General features: G+C 44.9%; 2 protein-coding genes across 4 annotated transcripts; one reads left to right on the plus strand and one right to left on the minus strand.

Annotated features, from left to right (window-relative positions):
- Nucleotides 1–1,603: 1,603 nt before the first annotated feature.
- Nucleotides 1,604–11,054, plus strand: C10H1orf162 (chromosome 10 C1orf162 homolog). 3 transcript variants are annotated; one of them, XM_060392926.1, is made up of 7 exons: nucleotides 1,604–3,443; nucleotides 4,043–4,139; nucleotides 6,769–6,816; nucleotides 7,501–7,552; nucleotides 8,065–8,159; nucleotides 8,405–8,454; nucleotides 8,697–11,054. In XM_060392926.1, exons 3-7 carry the CDS (start codon nucleotides 6,780–6,782, stop codon nucleotides 8,853–8,855), a joined length of 393 nt encoding a protein of 130 aa, XP_060248909.1. In that variant the 5' UTR covers nucleotides 1,604–3,443; nucleotides 4,043–4,139; nucleotides 6,769–6,779; the 3' UTR covers nucleotides 8,856–11,054. The 3 variants fall into 3 exon arrangements, with proteins under 3 accessions (XP_060248909.1, XP_060248908.1, XP_021514451.1); XM_060392925.1 differs by having other exon boundaries at nucleotides 4,095–4,139; XM_021658776.2 differs by lacking the exon at nucleotides 4,043–4,139 and having other exon boundaries at nucleotides 1,608–3,443.
- A 140-nt stretch (nucleotides 11,055–11,194) lies between these two features.
- Nucleotides 11,195–19,632, minus strand: Tmigd3 (transmembrane and immunoglobulin domain containing 3). The gene is made up of 6 exons (XM_021658775.2): nucleotides 19,444–19,632; nucleotides 17,299–17,640; nucleotides 15,448–15,514; nucleotides 14,033–14,133; nucleotides 13,448–13,515; nucleotides 11,195–11,394 (listed from the first exon to the last, which is right to left on the minus strand). The coding sequence occupies exons 1-6, from the start codon at nucleotides 19,481–19,483 to the stop codon at nucleotides 11,392–11,394; spliced, it is 621 nt and encodes a 206-aa protein (XP_021514450.1). The 5' UTR covers nucleotides 19,484–19,632; the 3' UTR covers nucleotides 11,195–11,391.
- Between the last annotated feature and the right edge of the window lie 4,955 nt (nucleotides 19,633–24,587).

A 24,587-nucleotide genomic window follows, 5' to 3' on the forward strand; every position in this document is an offset into this window, starting at 1 on the left:
TCTGCCTACTGGTTGGTCAGGACTTGGCACGCTGGTGTTCCTCTTCCCCTAGGTGGGGGTAATAAATGAAAAGGAGCCCCTACCAATCCCTGTCGTGGACTCAATAGCTGCCCAGCAGGATACGAGGGCAATTCAAATCTTGCCCCTCTTGGCTGTTGCAGGAATCATGGCAGCTGTTAGGACTGGGGACAGCAGGACTAGCTAGTTCCCTAACTTCGTATTATCAGCTTTCTTCCCAGTTCATCGAGGATCTCAGCAAGTGACTAAGACAATACCAACTCTCTAAGGATGGATTGACTCACTGGCAGCAGTAGTACTTCAAAACCAGCGAGGATCTCCTCACAGCTAAAGAAAGTGGCCTTTGCATCTTCCCCCAGGAGGAATGCTGTTTTTAATGTCAACCAATCGGGTATAGTAAAAGACAAAATCCAACAACTCCAAACACATCTACAAAAGCACAGGGAACAGCTCAAGGCCTCTAGCTCTTGGGCCTTCGAGAACCCCATATGGAAATGTATTCTGCCCTTCCTCACACCTCTTCTGCTCATCTTTCTGCTTTTGCTTTTTGCACCCTGCTTTATTAATTTCTTCTCTACATTCCTTCAACAAATGCAAAAATTCTCTCCCCAAAACATTAATCAGTTACTCTTACAGGATTATCAGCCCCTACCCACAGAACAGGATGACAATGACCTTTCAGTCAACCCTGATGGTGGAGACCAGCTATACCCTGAGAATGACAATGCTCCTAATCAGCAGGAACTGGCTTGAAGAGCAAAAGTCGCCCTTATGCCCTCCCCACCATCACCTCCTTCCTAGATCCTCACTTTTTAATAAAACAAAAATGTTGGAATCTGTAAGCAGGCTTCTCTACGGCCAGCCCCAAAGGCCCTGACAAACGGGACATCAGGCATCTGTGAGGCCACCTACAGACCACCTGTGGACCACCTGAAACTACCTGCGCATGCTCTGGGTCACCTGATAAGAGTGACCTCCTCTCTCTTTTTCTCTCCTACCCTACCCAGAGACGATCTCTGTGATCCCCTTCCCTTAACAAAACCTCCCATGTGGAACCAAATCATGCAGTGTGATTTATGAACCCTCTGTGTAACTTCGCTGCACAATCCTAACAGTATGTGTGTATAAAATACGCAACAAAGACACATTTTAAAACTCTTGGGGTGCAGAAATGTCTAAGCAGTTAGGAGCAATGACTACTCTTCCAGGGACCCAGGTTCATATAAGTAACTCACAACTGTCATTCAATTCAATTGTGAGTAACCATATGGTAACTCACAACTGTCATTCAATTCCCACCAACCCTATGATGGCTTACAACTGTTCATAACTTCAGCTCCAGTGGCTCTATTACTCTTTGGTTCTTTTTGAAATTTATGTTGGCTATATGAGGTGGTACACACTTTTAATCCCAGTACTTGAGAGGCAGGAGCAACTGATGTCTGTGAGTTTGAGATCAGCCTGGCCTGAGTTCCAGGCCAGGCCTATGTATAGTGAAAACTTGTCTCAAAATAAAATAGCCAGTGATATTCATTGCAGAACATCATAAAATATTGGTATATTTTGTTGTATTTTATTACAGTATATATTTACATGTTCTATAAAATATATATTTAAAATATTGAGATGTATTCTTCCTGAGGAGCATGAATTTCCACTAGACCTTACATTCAGAGGTACTGATAACCTTCTGCTTTTGTAGCAGCAGCTCTCTACGAACAGACGATGCGAAGAAATGTTACCACGTAAAAATCCTCGGCCACCCTACCTGACAGAGTAAGTTAGACAACAACACCGCAGAGACACGGCTACTTACTTACTTACTCACTTACCCTGTATGCATATGCTACGCAGACATCTATGTAGGCAAAACATCTATACATGTAAAAAAATTTAATCTTCTATGCATTTTTCTTTTATAAATGTTAAATACAGTCGCATAGCATATGATAGCCAACATTAGTTCTCATAGATTACGTGGTCCCATAGATTTTTAATGGGGCTGAAAATTCCTTTCTTCCAGTAACATTGGCTATGGTAATGTCATACTTCAGAACATTACTTACATGTTTGCAGTAATGTCAGGGTAAACAAACCTACTTCAAAGGTATAGCACATACAACTGACACAATGCACAGGACTTGAAAATGATAACTGGCTTACAATACTAAAGCGTTGGCCACCATTTCAGACTGTATGCCTGCTTAGAAAGTTTACTCTAGAATAGTGTGCTGCTTTGTTCTGGTAGCAACCCCAATCATCTCACGTTTATCAAACCTGTCCCCTCTCCTCTCCAAAAAGGGCTGGCTATGTAGCCCAGGCCTTCAAGCTTAGAGATCCTCCTGTCTTAGCCTCCTGAGAGCAAGATTCATAGATATACACCACCCCCACCACACTCTCTTGATTGCATCTGGAGGCCATACCTAGTAAGTGGTACATACCATCTAGGTTTGTGTGAATATAGTCTCATCTTCACACAAGGAAACCTAATAACTGCATACATCTTGCTTGAATTTACAGACCTCCATACTCCGGCTCTAGCCCCTCTGTGTTTACTCTTTACTGCCTCCTCTCCTACCAGCACCCACTCCTGATCATGTTAAGATCCCAAATATATTGCCTAATTAATCCCAGCCACCAATCCTTGGGTAGTCTATGGTTTCTCACTGATGAGTGAGTTTAGTCATACTATGTTACTGTTAAATGCTTATAAATAAATGAATCTTCTTGCCTCCCCAATGGTATTTCAGTGAACATACTTCAGTTTTGAGCCTATAGTTCAATTTTGACATTTAGCTTTTCATTTTTCTATATCAGCGTCATCTCCTTAATCAAACCAGAAGCAGTTATAAAGTCTTTGATGATGTTGATGTCTGGCTGGTATCAGTAGCTTCAGGGAAGTTAAATAATAAACTCTTCACTAGAAATAAAGCTTCCTCTATGCTATGTTCTGGCATTCATGTGTGAAAATGAATGCAAGCAACTCCCGTGGCTTATGTGGTCTGTAGAAATGTAGCACTGGGCTGAGGAAATGGCTCTATTGGTAGAGTGCTTGCCTAGCATGCATGAAGATCTGTTTAATCCCAGTACAACATAAACCAGGAATGGCAGTTCATCCTGTAATCCAAGCATTCAGGAGGTGGAGGCAGTAAGATCAGAAAGGCAATGTCATCCATAACGGTTTGAGGCCTGCCTAGCATCTGTGAGAAGAGACCCAATCTAAAGAGAGCAAAGCCAAAGGAATTCCTCAAAGAGGAAGTCTGCGTCTTGAAGCTTAAGCATATCTTTGCAACACAGCTTGCTGGCCAGTAACTGTGGGAGTAAACTTCGTTTCATCATTTCTGAAAACCAAGACCAGGAACAGGATCGAGTGAAAACGTTAGTCTTCGACAGCTGCATCGTATGACTGGAGTTTTTCTGGAAAGGTAAATTAAAGACTCTTCTGATCCAGACTAAGTAATTGTTCATCAGAGGACACTTTGTTTATTTAGTGGTTTCTGATGTGTTTTTCCTATTTGGTCAGGGAAAGATCGCATTTGAATGGCTGTGTAGCACAGGTCTCATAGTGACGGGTAATAGTCCTTCATGCCCCATCAAACTGCAAACAGCACTATTTCTGGTGCTTCTGTCAAATGTTTGGATGATTATTTTCTATTGTGATTAAAAAAGAGAGAGAGAGAGTGTGTGTGTGTGTGTGTATACAAACAACTTTTCAAGTCAGTTCTCTCCTTCCACATTTACATGGGATCTTAAAAACTCAGGTTTCCAGAGCTGTGGGGTATGTGCCTGTCCCGGCTGAGCCATCTCACTGCCCTTATTTTGATTGAGTTTTTTGTTTTGTTTTGTTTTGTTTTGTTTTGTTTTGTTTTGTTTTGTTACAAGGTCTCACTATGTAGCCCCGGCTGGCCTAGAACTCAGCCTGTCCTTGAACTTAAAGGGATCTGCCTGCCTCTGCCAAATGCTGGGATTAAAAAAAAAAGATGTTAGCTCACAATGCCATACTCCTTTTGGATTTTTGAAACAGAGCCTATGTAATCCTGGCTAGCCTTGACCTCATGACAATTCTCCTGCCTCAGCCTCTCAAGTGAGTGCCACCACACCAGGCCGAATTGTCTTTGAAGGTAAATATGTTTGTTGAGTTTTGTCACCTGGATTTGTAAGTAGCCGTGTCTCTGCGGTGTTGTTGTCTAACTTACTCTGTCAGGTAGGGTGGCCGAGGACTTTTATGTGGTAACATTTCTTCGCATCGTCTGTTCGTAGAGAGCTGCTGCTACAAAAGCAGAAGGTTATCAGTACCTCTGAATGTAAGGTCTAGTGGAAATTCATGCTCCTCAGGAAGAATACATCTCAATATTTTAAATATATATTTTATAGAACATGTAAATATATACTGTAATAAAATACAACAAAATATACCAATATTTAATGATGTTCTGCAATGAATATCACTGGATATCTTATTTTGAGACAAGTTTTCACTATACATAGGCCTGGCCTGGAACTTACTATGTAGACCAGGCTGATCTCAAACTCACAGACATCAGTTGCTCCTGCCTCTCAAGTGCTGGGATTAAAAGTGTGTACCAACTCATATGGCCAACATAAATTTCAAAAAGAACCAAAGAGTAGTAGAAAAATCTTTACCCCTAATGATTCTGCATGGACCATGGTTGTCCTGTTCTCCATAGTTCAGACTTCCCATCAAATTTTCTTGTCAGCACTTTCCTTTTGTTCTGACTGTGGCAGCTATGAAATTATTTACTGAATGGTGAGGTGAATTATAACGTTGCCTTGCTACCCTTTTAATGACACTTAGGAACAGGAATTTTTCTCAAAGTCTTCCCCTATATCTATGGATTGGGAGATTCATTTATAAAGACTAATTAAAACTTGTGAGCCATTAATGGCATTTTCTGTCTAAGCAAATCATCTTAAGATTCAGCAGAAATTGTAGAGCCCCATTTTTTATCATAAGTTTGGCTAAATATGAATTAAAATTGTGGCCACCAAAAAAGTAACCAGGGTTGTAACTGAAATTTTATACATAAAAGTACCTGTTTCATTGCTAGTTGTCAAACATGTTGGAAACCATTTGTAGAAGCAAAGAAGTGGTTAAGAAAGCCTGGTCCCATCTGTACTGGGAAGCATGCTTTCACATGGGTTTGCTTGCAGTTTCAGTTCTTTCTGCTCAACTATTATTTGAAAAACAAAACAAAACAAAAAAACCAAAAACGGAGGAGATCTTCCAGAAATAAACACTTACTTTTTTTTAATATCTTTTATCATGGTTTACTGCTGTGGTTGCTCTATTTTAGTTTTTTAACCAGTCTCTTTCTGTGCTACTTTATGAAGTAAACTTTACAGGTATGCCATGTATGAGAAAAGACGTGATCTATACTGTGAAGAGTTTGGGGCTGTCATGGGCCTTTGACACCTACACAATAGCATACAGAGTATCTCCTGCTAAGTGGGCAGGGGGGGTTACTGTTAGGAAAGGCCTATCACCACTAAAAATATTCTACAAGGGTTTTAGAAGTGTGCAAGAATGAACATACAATGCTGGGCAGAAAAGAGATATGGAGCTCTCTGGGATGTGGTGTTTCAAGCAGCTTTTGATAAAGCACATGGCGTGTGGCTAAAAGGAATCCACGCAGGTAGGAATGTGCCTAGGAGTCCATTACTTTCCTGCCTTTAGGTGCTTTATAGTTTCTGTGTTTTTCCTGAATGTACTGCTGTGTACCACATGCTTGTCTGGTGCCCAAAGAGAGCAGAAGAGGGTGTCTTGCCCTTGGAATTGGAGTTAACAGATGTTTGTGAGCTGTCATGTGAGTGCTGGGAATCATGCCTGGGTCCTCTGAAAGAGCAACAAGCACTTTCAACCGCTGAGACATCTCTCCAGCCTCATCTTTGCATTAATTTTAATAATACCTCAAGACTGTTCAGTGGCATGCATACATGTCTGAAAAGCCAGCATCTATCATAAAGAAGCACTGTATGTCATTCTGTGTTGCAATGGAGGAGTCACTAGGTGCACCAAAGTACTGGGTTGGTGGCCTCCAAGTACTGGATTTTTGCTTTGTATTTTTGGTTAATTGAGAGAGAGACTGAAAGATTGAAAGACTGAGATGGAGAGACTGGATCTTATATAACCTAACAGCTAGTAGTTTTCTTGGTTTTGTTCTTATTTTTTCTTATTTATGTGCATGAGTGTTTGCCTGCCTATATGTATAGAGGCATGCAGAACTGGTGCAGGCCAGGAGATGGTGTCAGATCCCCTGGAACTGGAGTTATAGATAGCTGTGAGCCACCACGTAGGTACTGGGAACTGAACCCTGGTCTAGAAGAGGAACAAGTGTTCTTAACCACTGATCCATAATCTCTCCAGCCCCTTGCTTTTGTTTGTTTTGTTTTGTTTTGTGACAGAGTCTCATGTTACCTGGGCTAACTTGGAATATACTGCATAGTCAAAGTTGACCAACTCCTGATCCTTCTTCTCCTACCTCCCCGGTGCTGGGATTAGACTTATGTGTCCACACCCAGCTGCTGATTATCTCTAAAGGCATTGTGTAATGCTAGGCTGAAGGGTTCAGATGAAACTTCTCCGGTCATTGAACATGTCCAAAGCACCAAGAGCACACCTCTGCACCTCCAGGGTGGGATTAGCCCATTCTAAACCCCCCTCCCCCCGAGTGAGTGAGCTGCCGGGCCCAGCCTCCAGACCAAGCTAAAAAGTACCTGTTTTATTCTCAGGAGAAGACAGCATGGGATCTGCTTCCTCCACACCTAAACCAAGAATCAGTGAGTTCAAAAATCACTTCCCTTACTGTGAACTAGTGGTAAAAGGAGGGTTGTGTTGAAAGCCCCATGGGAGACAGTGTTGGCTAGAGCATTTCAAGAGCTAAACCAATTCAAGTTTACCATAATGCAAGAGTCAGTGCCCCAGGAATAGAAAAAGGAATCAGAAAGCCCTGACTGGCCCTCCGAACTGAGAAGATCAGCTGGGAGTTTATAAAAATCCAGTTCATGTTTCTTCTTGTTCCCCTCCCTGTGGATTAGGCACTGGAAAATACACATGTACACACACACACACACACACACACACGGGCAATCACAAGACACTATGGAAGTACCTGGGGTCAAAAGAACCATATCTTCCCAGGGCTTCCCACAAAACCTCTGCTTCTTTAGTTTGCATGCCGTTTCAAATACAGTGCTACTTCTCATTTTAAAGGTCTCAGTCAGATGGGTGTATCTCAGTGGTAGAGGGTTTGCCACGGTATACAAAAGGTCCTAGGTTCACTTGCCCAGCACTGGCAAAAAGACTCACTGTTCTCCCCTTGGCAGAATTGTAGCCAACTTGCAAGTCCCCATGCATAGTAATGGTGCTTGGAGTCTTATCCTGGAGGGATGGGAGGAAGAGGTCAGAGACACTGAACCCCCCCTCCACCGCCCCCAAACTGATAACTTCCATGTTCTCTGCAGGCACAATTTCTACGGCAGCCCCAGTGCCCAGCCCTGCACCCGGTTTCTACAAGTAAAGGAACACATTTTATCCAGGCCATGTGGTATTGGGGTTTTTGTTGACCATTTTGTCTTGGGGCTTTAGAAAAGGCAATCTGAGTGGCAGAAGAGACCAGGAACAGTGAAAGAACTCAGGGTTTGGTCTTAGGAGTATATTCTGTTCTGTTCTGTTTGCAGGGCAGGTTGTGGGGCTTGAGCATAGGCCAGGCTTGGCTTCCAACTTGCCACAATCTTCCTGCCTCAGTTTCCCAAGTGCTGGGTTACAGGTGTATGAAATCAGCATTGCTCAAGATTTGAGAGATCCTGAATCCCTCCTTACATGGAGTTCAGGTGTGGAATGTTGGGGACAGGACTGGGAGAAAGTCTCAAATGCCTCTGGAACCCAAAAGCAAAATGTCTCTTCCCAAGCAGTGGGCGGGAGCAGGTCCATCAGACCAGGGGACAGCCTAAGTAAGAGTCGAATCACACGGCTTTCCAGAAGGGCCCCTGCCAGTAGCTCATCTACTCCCGTTCTTTGCCAAACAGAAAGGAGTATTTAATCTTGGCCTTTTTTGCTGGGGCTCTGCTGACACTGCTGCTCGCAGCCCTTGTCTTCATCTTCGTCAAGAGCTACAGAAAATGTGAGTGGCCTGTTAAACAAGGCTTCTCTTGCTGTCGCCGAGAACAACATGAGTAATGAGTACTGGGAAAGTGGAGAGAGGTCTGCTCAGTCTGCCCTCTTCACAGATCCACCTCAAGGCCTTTCCCTGCTCTTCCTTGCTGTCCTACACCCACATACCTTTACCCACTAACCTTCACCCAAAACTGAGGGAGAGGCTCCCCACTCCTCCAGGACCCCTGGTGACAGACAACCCTCTTCTTTCAGGTTACTCCAGAGCCCAGGCCCAGGACCCTCACTCAGAGCCTCCTGCCAAGGTAGGAGGGGAACTGAGTGTGATGAAATGGCATACCAAATTATTTGAAGGGAGTTGTTTTATTTTGTGTCCTCTACATCCTGGATTGCTGACTGAAATGTTGGTGTCGCTTTCTGGGTTCTGGGCAAGTGGCTCGTTTGCTCCTTGCATCCCCACTCAGGGAGAATTTCAGATCGCTTTTAAAGAGACACACACTGTTCGCTACAAATGAGATTCACTATTTCTCCTCTTTCTCCTTAAAAGCTTTCATCTATATCAAAAGAGTCACTTACCTATGCCAGCATGACTTTCAAGCCCTCGGAAGAAAACAGCAATGACTTGAGCAGAAACCACTCCACAGGCCTGGACTCCATTGTCTATTCTCAGATTAAGGTGGCAGACCCGTCCCTGCCTCTCCAGTGACAATGCAGGACTTCAGCTCAGCTCCACGTTGCTTTATGGTTTTGTTTCAGATGTTTGTCTTTGTTGTTTTCTACGAACTTAGGGCCACAGCCTATGTAAAACTGCAGTCGGAGTGGTTTGGGCTTGATGTGGCGGTGCTGCCATTAGTCACAAGGACCAATGGTTACTTAGTTTCCCCACCAGAGAAAAGGCTGCTGGTGCTCTCAGCAGTGGCGGCCCCTTGAGGGACTCCCCTGAACCTTTCCAAAGAGGGACAGCGCTCACTAATAAAGCAACTCACTGATGATAACCAGGGAGGAGCCAACCTAACGAACAGTCGAGGGTTTTCAAATAATGGCAGCTCCTCCTGCAGAGTCAGCCCTTCTTCACCAGTTAGCACTCCGCCCCATTATCTTCTCCAGAAGTAAAGACCAGAATTCTAAGTCAACACAGACTACTCCATATTGTACAAAATGGTGCTAAAATGTGGGTTTCTCTCTCCTTTGTATGGCTTTAGAGATGTGTGTGTGTGTGTGTGTGTGTGTATGTGACAACCTTGGCTGAGAGCCAAAGGTAGAGATTAAACATGTTTCTTTATCCCCAAAACAAAGGGACAATTATATAATCATATAAACTGCCCATTGAAAAATCAATAAGATTTTTTAAGTAGGTAAGTTTACTCTAAAATGTAAGTGCTAAACAAGAAGAAAATTTTATAAAATTAATGTGAAGGGTAGTGAGGTAAATAAGGACGTTTACTACCAAACCTGACTACCTGGAGTTTGATCCCTAGGACTCACATGCTGGACATGTATCTATGTACATGTGTACATACATACTATACACACACACACACACACACACATACACAAGCTCATAGCTATTGTGATAGCATTCTTAAGACCTGTGCAAACCTAACCGTGGAGAGGTGAGTTGGGCACACAATCCCCTAAAAAGCTATTGGCAATTGTTTGCTGCTGAGAAACAGTTTTTTCTAAGAGACTAATACCTGATAAGTTAACCATGTATAAATATAATCCATGGCCACTGGGCAAGACTGGGACTAGTCAATAGCAGAGGGAGAGATTTTTAATTTTTTAAATTTGGTTTTGAGACTCAAAAAAGGAGAAAGGCTGCAAGGAAGCATTGCAGGTATGATATCCAGACCCTTGACCTTTTTTCTTCGGCTGCTGGGGGTCTTGGAGTCCCCTCCCTATAGAAAGAAGTTAGGGCAAAGGCTGAACTATGCTCATCAAAGAGTCTGAAAGAGTCCTGATCTAACCTGATAAGATATATACAGAATCCAGTCAACACCCAATCTGCACCCAGCCCTGTTTAGACCAAGGGACCACTTGAGGATTCTGTTTTGAGGCTGAGGCTGGACCTACATCCCATTAGAAGGGACCATGGCATATCAAACTGTGGGCTTCTGGGACTAGGGAAATGCCTCCATCCGTGAAGGGCTTTGCCTTGCAGAAACAAGAATCTGGCTTTGATCCCCAGGACCCATGGAAAAATGTGGGGCATGGTGGGGCATGCTTGTAATCACCGTGCTGGAGAGGTGGAGACAGGAGGACCCCTGGTCTCGTTATTCAGCTAGCCAAGGAGGGGCCCTGCCGCATACAAGATGGGCATCTCCTGAGGAGTGACATCTGAGGTTATCCTCCAGCCTCCCCAGGTACACACATGAACGTGCACTTCTGCCACAGAATAGCAGCGAAGGCAGTGGTGAAACAGGAAGGACACCATGTGGGGGAGGGTTGCAGGTTGCAGGGAAGCACGTGGGGAAGTGGGAATCCGGCGCCAATGACGATATAACCCTGTTTGCTCCCACGGATGATGGTGCCTCATTCTTGCCTTGTGTTTCCTGATTTGAAAACACTGGTCACTTGTGACCTATTGCTTGCTCACTGGTCAGAAGCAGCACCCGCTCACTTTGGTGGCAGTTTCCCATTGAGGATGTGCTTTGGGGTCCACAGTCTTTTCACCGAGAGAATATGAGAACCACAGACTCAATCTGTCTCCTGTTTTTTGGATAAAACAGCGTTTAATACTAATTCAGAAATGCATTGGCATATTATGCTTTTTAGGAACATGTCAACCAAAACTTTTCCTGTGATGACAACCCAGGAGAAGTCAATCATACCTGGGGGCTCTTTCAACAGTATTCAGATATTTATTGGCTGATAAATAAAATACAAGTCTTTCCCCCTTGCCCCAGATTTTGTATCTCTTCTTCGCTAATCTAATTTAATGTATGAGAGCTAAGGTCTGGAGATAATGTTCAATGGCAGCTTTGATTGCCACGGTCTATCAAAGCTCTTCTAAGCACCGCTGTGGTCACCTTGCCACAAAAGATTGCTGAAGGTCAGGCGGCCTTTGAGAGATCTTGAAAGGTCAGAATCGGTCTGCGAGATGCAGGCCAGTTGTCATGGAGATGCTGTCGTAATGCTATCACTTGATTTAGGAGCTAAATGAAAGAAATTTTCAGTCACACGTGTCCAGTCCGAGCCATTTCCTTGAGTCAGAACACATGGATAGAACTTCGACTCATTGCCTACTTTGTTGGGAAATAGAAAAGGAAAACTGAGTTGGAGGCTCCTGCCCGAGGGTTTGTCACCAAAAAGCCGCACACTTCACTTTTCTGAGCCTATTTTCCTCTCTTCTAAATTGAAGACTACATTCCCATAGTCCCCAGGGGTTCTTTCAGACAAAGCTAAGCATCCCCAACCTCCACAGATCCCAAAGCTTCTAGATGGTAAAAGGCAAGGAGTGCTGTAGGAGCAACTGCTGGCACTCCTAAGCTTCCTGGAAATAAAACGTCCAAGTTTGGGTTGCTTTTTTTAAAATTCTCTGTCTGTCTGTCTGTCTGTGTGTCTGTGTGTGGGTGGTGGAGGACACGAGTGCTATGATGTGTGTACCACAGCAGACATGTGGAAGAAGTCAGTGGTTCTCTCTGACGTTGGAGCCCAGGGCATTAAACTCGGGTCATCAGGATTGGTGGCAAGCACCTCTTGAACCATCTTACTGCCCTTGAAAACACCAACATTTGTTTTCAGGGCTGGAGTTCGATGCCATCCGAGCAGGATTTGCCAGTCAGCTGTAGGAGAGCTTGGTACCTGGAGCTTGCCCTTCTCCCACTGAATTTTGGTGATATAAATGCGTCTGGGCTTCAGGGCCCAAGGATGGTAAAACTAGAAGGAACTTTAGTTGAGGCTGTTAAGTTTGCCCAAGTGTGAGGAAACAGGCCATGGCTAACACAGGTTGCTGGCTCCTTGCTAAAGAGAACAACATTAGATTCTATCGTCTCCGAGTCTATAGCATCACATCACCTTCACATATTCTACTTGACAGGCTTACATCTGTGTTTATGTGTGGTTGCTTACGTTCCTCCACCACACCATAACACACGAATCTCACTCTGTACTCTAGGTAGGTCCAGAACTCACTGTGTAGTCCAAGCTGGCCTCGAACTTGAGATCCTTCTGCCTGGCTTCTGGGTGTACTACAGCTGCCCAACTATTTTTCTATTTTACATCATAAGCGCCACAAAGACAGACGCTATCTATGTTGCTTGTCTTATCTCAGCACCTAGCATGCTCCTAGTTTGCAAAACAAAGGATGCATAGATGAATGGATGGATAGAAAACTTAGTGGAGGACAGGAACAGGGCATTCAACAAAGAGAGAGACTGGCTTGGGAAAGAAAAATGTGCCCAGGTTCATATCTTAAAGAAGCGATAATCAGTTTCCGAAAGAAATATTAACTGCAGTTGTATCCGAGAGAGAGTAGAACTAAAGAAGCCCTCAGGGGTGCTGCCCTGTGCCTATCCCTCACCTCCACTACTCCCAATGCTTTTAAATGGCAAAAAGGCAAGAATGCTGTGAGAGCCACTCCTTTACCCTCTTAGAAAGCTTGCTCTGCGTCTGTATGAGATCCAAGCCTCACAGGAGCAGCCTGGGCTCTTATAGCTTGTCTGTTTGTTTGTTTTTTGTTTGTTTGTTGGAGACAGGGTTTCTCTGTGTTGCCTTGGCCATCCTGGACTCGCTTGGTAGACCAGGTTGGACTTGAACTCCCAGAGTTCTGTCTGCCTCTGCCGCTCCGAGTGCGGGGATTACAGGCATGCGCCACCACGCCCAACTTAAGGCCTTATCTTAACATCTCTGGTCCTCCTGGCACTGGCCTCTCGTGGGTCACTAACAGGTGCTTCATTGTTTGGACGCTACTGAGATTTGGTGGCTGGTGATGGGTTTCTGTTTGTTTGTTTGTTTTATCTTAAGCATTGTTTCTCCAAAATGTTGTTTTTCTGTCTTTCCAAACCCAGAGTGACTGGAATCTGTTTTTGTAATTATGCCTACAGTCTCTTCATTGTCCAACCTGTTTTTATGGTTATCATAAAAAGGCAAAAACAAACAAGCATGACCTCGGCTAGGCAGAGGTGCTCTTGTGTTCTTTCGGTTCGGCAAAGGCTTCAGGACTCAGCAGAATCACCACATGGTGATCGAGAGAACTTTCCAAATGGTAGGAGCCGCCTGCATCCCAGGCGGAGAGCTGAAGACAGTGTTCTAAGCGGGTTGAGAACTCAGGACTGTAGAATTAAAGAGGGAACTTACCAATGGTATGGAGACCACAGACGGAGCTTGGCTTGCTTGGGAATTTCTAGTCATACTTTTGCCAGTAACTACCCAAGAGAAAAGAGAGATGCAAAACTAAGGGCTGAGGTCCCTGGGCCTACTTGGGACCTCCCAGACCCCTCGCAAGGAGACCTTTCTACAGCTGCTGGCCCAGCTGGGGGTGGTTACAGAAGATCCAATGTTTGACAAGAGCCTTGGCCCTCTCCTTTACAGGGAAACAAAATGTTTCAAATGGGCAGTAAGGCTGTTAGTCTATTACCCAAACCTTGTGTGCTGGGGAGGCAAGTGGTCCTAAAGATAAGGAACCTATGTTCCTTGGCTTCCCTCTTTTCTGTCTGCACCCACTTCCACTTAAGACCACGGTGATCCTTCCATCACCTCTCACAATGCCTTTGTCACTATGAGGGGCGGGTGTCCACTCCTCAGCCTGTGGGCTACCTAGCTGTCTAAGTGACTAGGCAAGAGGAAGAGGGTCACATTCACTCGTGTGAAAGATACTCCTTGACCCTACACTTTCTAATTCCTGTCAGACCCCTCCCCCTCCCTTGACTCCAGGCTACTTACCTCCTCTATTCCTTTGGCTTCTCCTTCCCCTGGACAAATGACTGATTATAAAGATGATCCCCAAACCGGTAATCAGTATGCAGATGATCAGAATGGATATTCTAGAAGAAACCACATCAGATATCAGGTCTCTTGGAAGGAAACTCCTGTTGGTTTTCTTCTCACACCACCCCCATTCTAGCCCCAGTATCTCCCGACAGCTACATTCTGTAAGAGTGACTATTCTTTGGAACACATTCCTTGGATCTGATGGGCCTTTAACCAAGCTGGGCCAGTGAGCCCTCCTCCTCAGTAATTAAATGGAGACTAGGAGTGGAAAACTACAGTCTTCTGCCATTCCTTTGGCTCAGGGAGAAACAAACTGAGGAACTATAAATGGATATCGCTGCTGAGGCAAAAAGAAAAAGATGGAGAGGAGGAGAGAGGGAGGAAGAGAGAGGGAGAGGAAATGACATAGAGAAGAAATGCAAGCTGAGGATATAGCTAGGGTGCTTATGGACTGTGTGTGGTAACACATCTGTAATCCCATTGCTCAGGAGGAAGCAGGGGGATCAGATGTGTAAGGTCAACCCTCAGCTATATAGGATCAAAACCCTCAGCTACAAACTTTTTCAGATCCTGTCTCAAAAGAGAGCTCTCAAAACATGAGAGCATTTGCTGCTCTTACAGAGGATCTGGGTTCAGTTTCCAACACCCACATGGCAACTCACAGTTTCAGTTCCAGAGGTTCAGACTATGTTTTCTTGACTCCCCAGGCACCAGCCACAAATGTGATACAAACACGTGCACATTCATACACATAAAATAAAAAGAAATAAAACTTTTAAAAGAACAAAGTAGAACTGGGGAAGAGTAACATAGAAAGATAAGGGGAGGAAATACACATGAGAGTAGCAGAGGAAAATAGAGCCAGAAACAGCGACAAAGTCCTGATGAGATTCCAGTGAGTTCTTGGTGCCTGCATCCCTGTCCTGTGTTTCAGACACTTGTCTACCCTTAGCACGATGCCCCTTTTAAATTAACTAGAGGCTGTTTTCTGCTACTTTCAAACACAAATAGTCTTTTTTTTTTAAGAAACAAAACCATTACAAGGAAGATACTGCTTTAGGCAGAGAAACAATACACAGCTGAAAAGTAGAAAGTGTAATTGGGTCCTCTGCACCCAGAGGAAGTGACACCTTTTCCAGATTTGCACAAAGACTAGAAGCAGTTGGCGGTTAGAATCCCAGGCTAGGGTCATTCCTGAGGAAACAAAGTCTTGATGTACCAGGTGCCAGTCCCATCTTTAAGAAGTGTGCATTGTTTTCTGGTTCACTCCACCTGCACCCCACCCCACCCCACCCCATCGTACCCCATCCACCCCATCCACCCCATCCACCCCACCCCACCAGGCACCTCCTCAGCTTCCAGCTCACCTGGAGCCCTCTGCTTTTTGGACAGCTTTGGAAGCCCTACAGCTCCGGTTCCTGTTGCCTGAAGGGTCTGAATCAGAAAGGAACTGTTGAGAATAAAGCCCGTTCAGGGGCCCCTCTTTTGGTTCCAGCTGCATCCCACCTGTCTTTCCTTTACGTTCCAGAGACTCAATGCTCTGTTGGCTTTTTGTGTAAAACAGTGATGAGCACTAACTATTGTATAAACATGCCTAGGACAGGGACAAGACTAGGGAGAGAAGAAGGGGTTGAAATCCAGCCCACAGTTCACTTGCTAAGCCACGCAACCTGCCACTGGGTCCTCTGCACCTTTTCCAGATTTTCACAAAGACTAGAAACAGTTTGTGGTTAGAATCCCAGGCCAGGGACATTCCCGAGGGAAAAGTTTTGATGTACTAGATGCCAATCCCATCTTTAAGAAGTGGATCAGTCAGTGACACAGCTCCTTCTGATAGCAGCTAACAACCCATGGGGAACACCCACATTGCTTCCTCTGTGTTTTTTTTAAAGGAGCCGATCTGAATAAGACTCCACTCCTCCTGAGCCTAAAACTGAAGAAATGCTATAAAAGGCAGAAGTACACAAAACACAAACACAGACAGTGTGGATGCCACCCACTCAGTGGGATGCTTGCTGAATCAGTTACCAGGAGGTTAAATGTGAGCAACTCTGTCCAGAACTGGAGAGGTGGGGTGGGTGTGAGGCTTTTCATGTGTCCTTTCAGTGTGTTTTTCTGCTGTCACTGGGCTCCAGACAGTGACAGAAAAACACGTAGCTTCTTTAAATGGGAACAATGGGAGAATAGGTAGTGTCTTCCACAGCAATCTGGTTGAAAGACTGGGCTTACAGGTACTGAAGAGTTCTCCAGCCTCCAGAGAAGGTGCCTAGGAACAGCTGGAGATCCCAAGAGTTAGCTTTAGCTGAAAGACACAGTTACTTGGCTTACAAAGACTTTGCCCTCTGCTTCCAGCACAGTAGCCTCCAAGGGTTAACTACTTTCCACTTGAGTGAAACTGGGTGCTGGCAAATTGACCACAATATATAATTATATTAATTATTGAATTCTTTTTTTTTTCTGTATTTTTTTTGTTTTGTTTTGTTTTTTGAAACAGGGTTTCTCTGTGTATTTCTGACTGTCTTGGAACTCACACTGTAGACCAGCCTGGTCCTGAACTCAGAGATCCAGCCTGCCTCTGCCTCCAGAGCACTGGGATTAAAGGTGTGCACCATCACCATCCAGCTAATTATTAAATTCTTTAAGCTTCCAGGTTTCAAGAAACCTGGGTCTGTTTTCACAGCCCCAGGCACTTCTTAAGAAGTCAGTCTTCAAGGATCTAGACTCGAAAGGATGAGCTTTCAAAGCCTTGGCTATCGGTATAAAGATCTCACTCCTAACCCATTTTCCAGCCTCTTCTGAGGTCTTTGAGGTAGGCTTCCACGAGGAAAGAAAAGCGACAAGCACACCCAGGACTACCACACTCTTCTTTCCTACAGAATTCTACCTAACCCCCAGCCCCATCGTACCTAGGAGGCTACCTCCAAAAATGCAAAAGAAGCTCGGTTGCTAGCTACAACCTTCATGAGGTGTTTGTTTTCTACTTTGTCTGGTTTTGGTTTTAGTTTTTGTTTGAGACAGGCTCTTACTTCATAACCCTGGCTGTCTTGGAACTCACTATGTAGACCAGGCTGGCTTCCAACTCCCAGAGATCCACCTGCCTCTGCCTTCTGAGTGTTGGGATTAAAAGGGTGCACGCCAGAGCTGGGCTCTTCGGTGAGTTTTTAACCACCTCAGCAAACACCCGTTACCGCCCAAAGGCCCCTTGCCATTCTCTTTACCAGTCGAGAGACCACTGTCCCGGCCTTCTCGCTTGTCGCTCACAATCAGCTGTGTGAAATCCATGTCATCTCTGGCAAAGTCCCTCTGGATGCCGCACCAGTACCAGCCTGTGTCCTTCTTGACCAGGCAGGACACAGTGATGATGAGTTGGCTTCCTGTGTCCTTCAGGGCCACACGGCTAGTGCTGTTAGGGGTGAAGGCGATAATGTTGCACGCGTCCCGGAAATAGCCCCGGCACCAGTACTTGGTGAGGTCCTTGTAGTGGGCATTGTAGTTACAGGTAACAGAAGCTGTGTCGAGCTCAACACCTGCCTTCACCTTTTCATCCATGACCATGGCATCTGTGAGCACACAAACACACACACACACTGTTCATTATTCTTAGAAATACCATGAAACTCCTGGGCCCTAGAGGATAGTAATTAGAATGTGGGTTTTGTCCATTTGGATTTGGTGACTATTGTGGAGCGAATTGTGTGTGTCCTTCACGTGTTGAAACACTAATCCCTATACAAAATAAGGTGTGACTTCTTTGGGGCACAGGATCTTTAAGAAGCAGTTACGTTAAAATTAGAGAATTAGGACAGCTTTGTTATACTTTATGTGTGTAAGTGTTTTTTCCCCTGCATGTATCTAAGTGCAACACAGATATGCCTGGTACCCAGAGAGCAAAATAGGATCTGGAACTGAAGTTACAGATGGTTGTAAGCTACCGAACCATCTCTCCAGCTGCCAATATGGCCGGTGTCCTTATTTAAATTTTTAAAAACAGATGAAGTTAAGCAAAAACAATGTGAAGACACAAGAAGGCAGCCATCTGTAAGCCAGAAAGAGTCTCCAGAATGATACCATCTCTGAGAAACCTTTATTTGGGGATTTGTGATAGCTGATGTCAGTTTGATTGGATTTAGATGTCTAGATTAATCAAGCTTATCTCTGGATATTTCTATGTGAGTTTTTCTAGAGAAAATTAACTGAGGGAAAAAGACCTCCCTCAAATGTAGGCAGTCCTAATTCATGTGCTTAGACCCCAGCAACCCTTGGAGAAAAATATTTTCTCCTAGCCAAAGAGTGTGTGGAATGCGGACATAAGGAGAGTTTGATGTTTGCTTTGCTATCTAGACCCTTAGCCCCATCCCTAGCTCCCTATTTTATCTTAGCAGTCACTAAAAGGAAGAGGGTAAGGAAGCTGCAGAGGACTGAAAATAAAGGGACTAGTGATTTTAGGAGCTGAAAACTTGTCATAAAAGACCAGTGTAGCCATAGGCATCTTTTTTGTCTGTTTCTGTTTTATTCAAGACAGGATCTCTCTATGTGGGCCAGTCCTGGAACTTGCTCTGTAGATCAGGCTGGCCTCCTGAGTGCTGGGATTAAAGGCATGTACCACCACTGCCAGCTTCAGTGTAGCCATCTTTATCACGTCAGGATATTGCATAATAAGGAAGTCACGCATGCAACACCCAGCTTCACCACGGCTGGGACAATATCTGATCAAAGAGGAGAGATGAGACAACAGAGCTCATCACTCTCAGTCTTCCAAGTATATGTCGGGGGAACGCCTCACCCCCAAGAGGCTGCTTCCAGGGCTCCTTAGGGGAGGTATCACGTTCCTCCATTCATGTCCTAAGTGTCCTTTTCTTCTCATCACTACCAGACAAGAACATCTCCTGATCCTCATAGACGAGGATGCTGACCCTCAGAAAGCTTCCGTAAGTCTAAGGGGAGCACACTGAGAAATGACACCACTTGGGGGCAAGTCCAGTTTCTGAGTACCATCTTTGGTGTTAGGTTTAGGCAGAAAGGAGATAAGCATGTCTGACTATATCTGTGCAATCATGTGAGGGGAAAAAAGGAGAGGAGGAGGAGAATTGGAGAGACTGAAAGAAAAAAAAACTGCAGAGCCCTAATTTTAGCGATGGGTTTCAAGTTCCCCACAACTCCCTTATCAGAGGTAAGAACCCAGGACCTTTCAATAAAACCTATTAACATAGTGTAGTTTCACCTCTTCTTATTCTCCCGTCCAACCCTTTAGGTGCTTTAAACTGGTGCATGCACCAAGCAGCAGCTGTAAGTAGAGAGGAGAATGGAGATGCCTTAGAAGACTGTGGCTTGGAAGGCAGAGGTCTTCCTTACCGATATCTTACCTGAAAAGAGAGCGAAGGAGAGCAAAATGAAGAGTTCCATGGTGAGAAGGAAGTGAACCCCTCAGCTGGAATAATAAGAAGGGAGGATATCTCAGGACCCCTGGATCTGTTGAAGGGAAACGCATATTTGAATTTAAGGTGGGTTTATCCTACATAAGGAGAAAAGCCCCAGTTATATTGAGTGACACCACTGTGCAGAGGAATCCAGGGTTGTGTCCTGTGCAAGAGGCACTCATCAGAGGGGCGTCATTCACGAATGAAATGTTACCTTTGCAGCAACTGTGAAAATCCGAGCTGGAAGCAGAGCCCAAAGCAGCAAGCAAACCCCCTCCTTGATTAAATCTGCTTGGCGTACACACCTCATAGGTGCACGCAAGCCACATACGTGTCACCACTGGCATATGCTCTTGTGAGCAACTGTGCCCTTTCTCTCTTGCCAAGAGGCTGTGCCTCTTGTCTGCCACCCATCATTCTCAGAGGCACGGTTCCTATTTAGATAGGAGGAATTCCAGCAAAGAAATCCTTAAGTAATTTGAGTCCTAGACTGCAGGGAAGACCCAGGGAGTGTGGTTCAAGGTGGAGCATCCAGCCGTAGGAAGCATATGCTTGCAAGCTAGAGTAGTACTTGTGTAGCCGTCAGAATCCAGGGTTGGAGGCTCTGGATTCTAGAAAGCTTCTCTGAGTAGACCTGAGACACATCAAGGAGGACTTTTCATGCAGGAGTAGCTACCGCTTCTCCTTATTCCTGATGTTCTGACCACGAGCTTTGGAACTCTGAAATCTTGAACCACCTTCAATTCTCAAATTTAAGCTGGGTGCTCTTTCTTACATCCTAGGGCCAACTAAAACTTCCCTTCAAGGGCCAGGTGTATAGATTGCTTTTCTGCCTTGTGCAATGACAGCTTTTCTTGAGAAAGGGGGGCACCTTCTGCTAGTTCACAGGAAATCGGCATAAGCACTTGTGCCAAGCTTGCTTCATGATAGGGGTTTTACCTACGTTACATTACCTTCTCCTCATTGCTGATCTCTCTTTCAACCAACAAAATATGTGGACAAAAAGAAGACCAGAAAGAAGAATCTATAGATTAAATGAATAAGATATACTGAAAAATGATAGTACATGAAACTCATTACAGTGCCTAGATAGTTGATGCTGTTAATTGTTCATTTTGTTTTAGGTGGCTTGAGGGTATCATGCCAGGCCCTCCTACTTAGCTTCTCTGGTCCTATTGTCAAAGCACTGACCAAAAGGTACTGAAAGGAAGAAAAGGTTTATTTCAGCTCACAGATTACAGTCTGTTGTGGAGGGAAGCCGGGGCAGGAGCTTAAGGCAAGAACTAAAGCAGAGATTATATAGGAATGTTTCTTACTGGTCTTCTCTTCCTAGCTTGCTCAGCTACTTTTTTCTTACACAGCCCAGGCCCACCTGCCCAGGGACGCCACTACCCACAGTGTGGATCCCGTTACACCAGTTAGCAATCAAGAAAACACCCTCAAAGACATGCCCACAGGACAATTCGATGGAAGCAGCTCCTCAAGAGAGACTCCCTAATCTCACATATGTCTAGGTTTATGTCATGTTGACAAGGACTGACAGCAGCCAGGTCTAATACATGTCTTTTCATATACATGGCTTTATGGAGCCCCTCTGAGGATGAATCAGGGCTGGCCTGCAGGGCGAACAAAATTTGGCAGAAGTACGACACATGTCTTTAAAAGGTGGTACAACTTCCACCCCAGTCTTTTGCTCTGCTACTTTGGGGATGCGGGCCATCATTTTATGGGGACTCAAGCAGGCAACAGAGGGGATCACATGAAAAGGAAACAAATTTCCAGTATCACGTTGTCACTCACGCCAGAGTTGCCTTGGTAGTGGCCATGATCAAACTTTCAGATGTCTTACCCAGCAACCCTCGTGAGAGACCATGAACATGAACCATCCAAAAATTACGCTCCTGAATTTCTGACCCATGCAGACCAGGAGGAGACAATAAAGGCTTACAGTCTTATGTTACCCAGAAAATAAAAATACTGATTTTTTTTTAATTGCAGTTCTTATCTCTGTCAATACTGGCTACAAAACAACCAGTATTGTCCAGAGATGGCACACACTGTAATTCCACCACCTCAGAGATGGAAGCAGGAGGATCAGGGTCATCCTTTGCTAAATCTCAAGTCCAAGGCCAGCCTGAAATACATGATATTCTGTCTCACATTTTAAAAAGCAAATGAATTAAGGAAATGAGAGGACAGGGGTACAAAGAAGCCTGCAGTGTCAGCTGGAGCCATTAATTCTATTCTTCTCTCTGAAGGATATAATTAATCTTTAGATTCAGGAAAGGGTAAAGTGCATAGGTGACTGAGAATATACCAAATAATACTTTTTCTTTTCTTTTTTTTTTTTTAGTTTTTCAAGGCAGGGTTTCTCTGTATAGCCTCGGCTATCCTGGACACACTCTGTAGACCAGGCTGGCCTCAGACCCACAGACTGACCTGCCTCTGCCTCCCTGAGTGTTGCAAGTAATACTTTTTAGAACATCTTTTATAAACTTTTATAGAACAAATAGTTTGAATTCCAAAATTTCAAGAGAATCAGGGCAGGGTTAAGTGGATATGATCATAAGTGAAACAAGAATGATAAATCAGTAAGTACTGGAACAGGATCATCGTAGTCACTCTGTTTTATGGCTTTTAATTTTGACAAAATAAAAAGCAACAAAACAAGGGGCCGGCAGGATGGCTCGGCCGGTACAGGGGCTTGCCACACAGGCCTGACAGCCTGAGTTTGCTTCCAGAATGCACACGGTAAATCGAGAGAACCACCTCCACAAAACTGTCCTCTGGCCTGCGTATGCGTGCTGTCACACATGCGCTTCCACACATATACACACACACAAAAATAATTTTTTTGTTCGGGAAGAAAGGGCCTCTGGCACGAGTGTTATTAGCCACACATCCAAGTGAGGAGAGCAGACAGTGGTTTAAGTAAGTGGGTCCAAGGTCACAGAGTTAGTAGAACCACTGTGATCTAATGTGATAGCTAGTGAGGTTGGAAAATAGCAGCAATGAAAACCTCTTTCCATTGCATTATCTCTCTCTCTCTCACACACACACATACACATGCATGCACATTGCCCTCATGCTGCACGTACTTCAGAACTGTAGAGCAACTTTCGAGTTTACAAAGAGAATTACATGGCGCTGGCATCTGACTAAGCCAGGCTCCTTACTCCTGTCCTACCCAGCTTATGGTGGTTAGGGGCAGGATTTTTTTTTTTTTTTTCTAGAAAACGTGCCTGGAAAGTATGCATATGTACAAGGATATCAACACGGGATTCTCATTCACAGTCTGCCCAGAGAGCTATCAATCTACGACACACAGTTCACCAGCCGGCAGGCAGTGGGGTTTTTAGGGAGTCACACTGTTATCTCTAGCAACAATCTCTGGAGGCCAAACAATTGTTTGGTTGACTCTGGGCCAAGCATTGTAAAATCACCCACCCTTAACCCAGACAGCCACTGCCAACATCAATTAACCAACTGCCAAACTGCCTCTGGCGACAGAATTACCACTTCAGCCAATCAAATACATTCTCTCTGTAAGACTTTGTGAAAGCATCCTCTCCACCTGCCTGTCCCCTGTAGAACGGAGCCACCTGCGGTCTGCGGATGCCCCATTCGTGAAATCCTCCAATGGCCAAGACAAACTCACTAACATTTCAGCGTGCTTCACCTGTTCACACTTCTGTGAGAGGGACTGGTGCTCTGACAGAGTCTGGTCTCTCACCCTGCCTCAGCCCACCGAGTGCCTCTGATTGCAGATGTGTGCCACTACACCTACGTTTCTCTTAAACACCAGTCAAGTTTCCCTGATCTCCCACTTGACTGACTCTGGGCCAAGCGTTAGGTGTGCTAGCTCACAGCTGTAATCTTAGTACAGAGGAGACTGAGGCAGGAGGACCACCATGAGTTCTAATGCTAGCTTAGGCTGCTTAGTGAACTCCAGCCCAGTCTGAGAGGCAGACTGAAACACTTCCTCCCCTCTCTTACACACACAGAATATAATGAAAATGAGGGAGGAGAAAGAGCCTTTCGCTCTTTCTTTTGCTCTTGATAGGCTGGTCCTAATTTCCAATTAATTTATTTATTTTGTTTAAGCAAAGAAATAAATCTGTGTGCTCAGCATCTGCAATTTGCTCAGTGTCTTCCTATGGAGGAGTAGGAAGGCGTCCCTGGATTTTCTAGGCATCTCTGGACCTTTCCACTTTAAAGAAAAAGCCCAAGTTAGCTTTCCTTTTGGGCTCAAAGTGTGCTGGCCAGTGGCAGGCCTCATGGGAAAAGCCTCCCTGATCCACCAATCTCTCAGCCTGAAACTAGGGTTGATCTACTCACTTGTATTTAAAGATTTTTGGTTCACCTTTTTTGACTTCATGCTAAAAGAGCATTTTTTTTTTTTTTCACATTCCAGGCTTCAGCTTCTTCTGGGCCCCTGGTTTCAGCTTTTTCCAACCTGACATAGCTCTTTATTGTAGGAGATTCTCACTTGGAAAGAATGAAACCACCCAGTTCCCAGCAAGCTACCAGCAACAGTCAGAGGGGCAAGGAAAAAAATAAAAGTACTTCCCAAAACCTGGTAGCCACCACCTAATGATGCCTACAGGCCCAGCCCGGATTGCTCTTCTGACTGGAAAGAAGCCTTCCCTTTAAATCGTCTCTAAATAGGGGAAACCAAGTGTCACTGTGACAATAGGGTTATAACTTAACCGGCACAGTGCAAAGAGTACAAGAAAACCAAGACTACGTCACTTCCAGTTGGCTGGGCAGAGGTTGTGATGCCCCCCAGAGCAAACCCAGGGCCTCTTCCTGGAGGTGCGCTTGATCTAAATCAGTAAGGGGAAGGCTTGAGTTCTTGATCCTTCTGGGGTGACAGGATGAGAAATAAGGAGTCTCTGCTGAAATGCTGACCAGAGGAATCAGGCAACTAGCCTCCGGCCTAGGCTGAGGCTTCAGATAAATGTCAGGACTAGCTAATTCCACCTTCAGATTCCTGTTTCTCTTCGATTGCTCGGAAGCATTGCCTTGAGGTTCTCATCAAATCAGTACTTTGTCTCAGGAGTGGGACTCCGGGGGTAGCTTCAGGCTGA

This window comes from Meriones unguiculatus, chromosome 10 (assembly GCF_030254825.1).
Source record: "Meriones unguiculatus strain TT.TT164.6M chromosome 10, Bangor_MerUng_6.1, whole genome shotgun sequence".
In the NCBI taxonomy this organism is placed as follows: Eukaryota; Metazoa; Chordata; class Mammalia; order Rodentia; family Muridae; genus Meriones; species Meriones unguiculatus.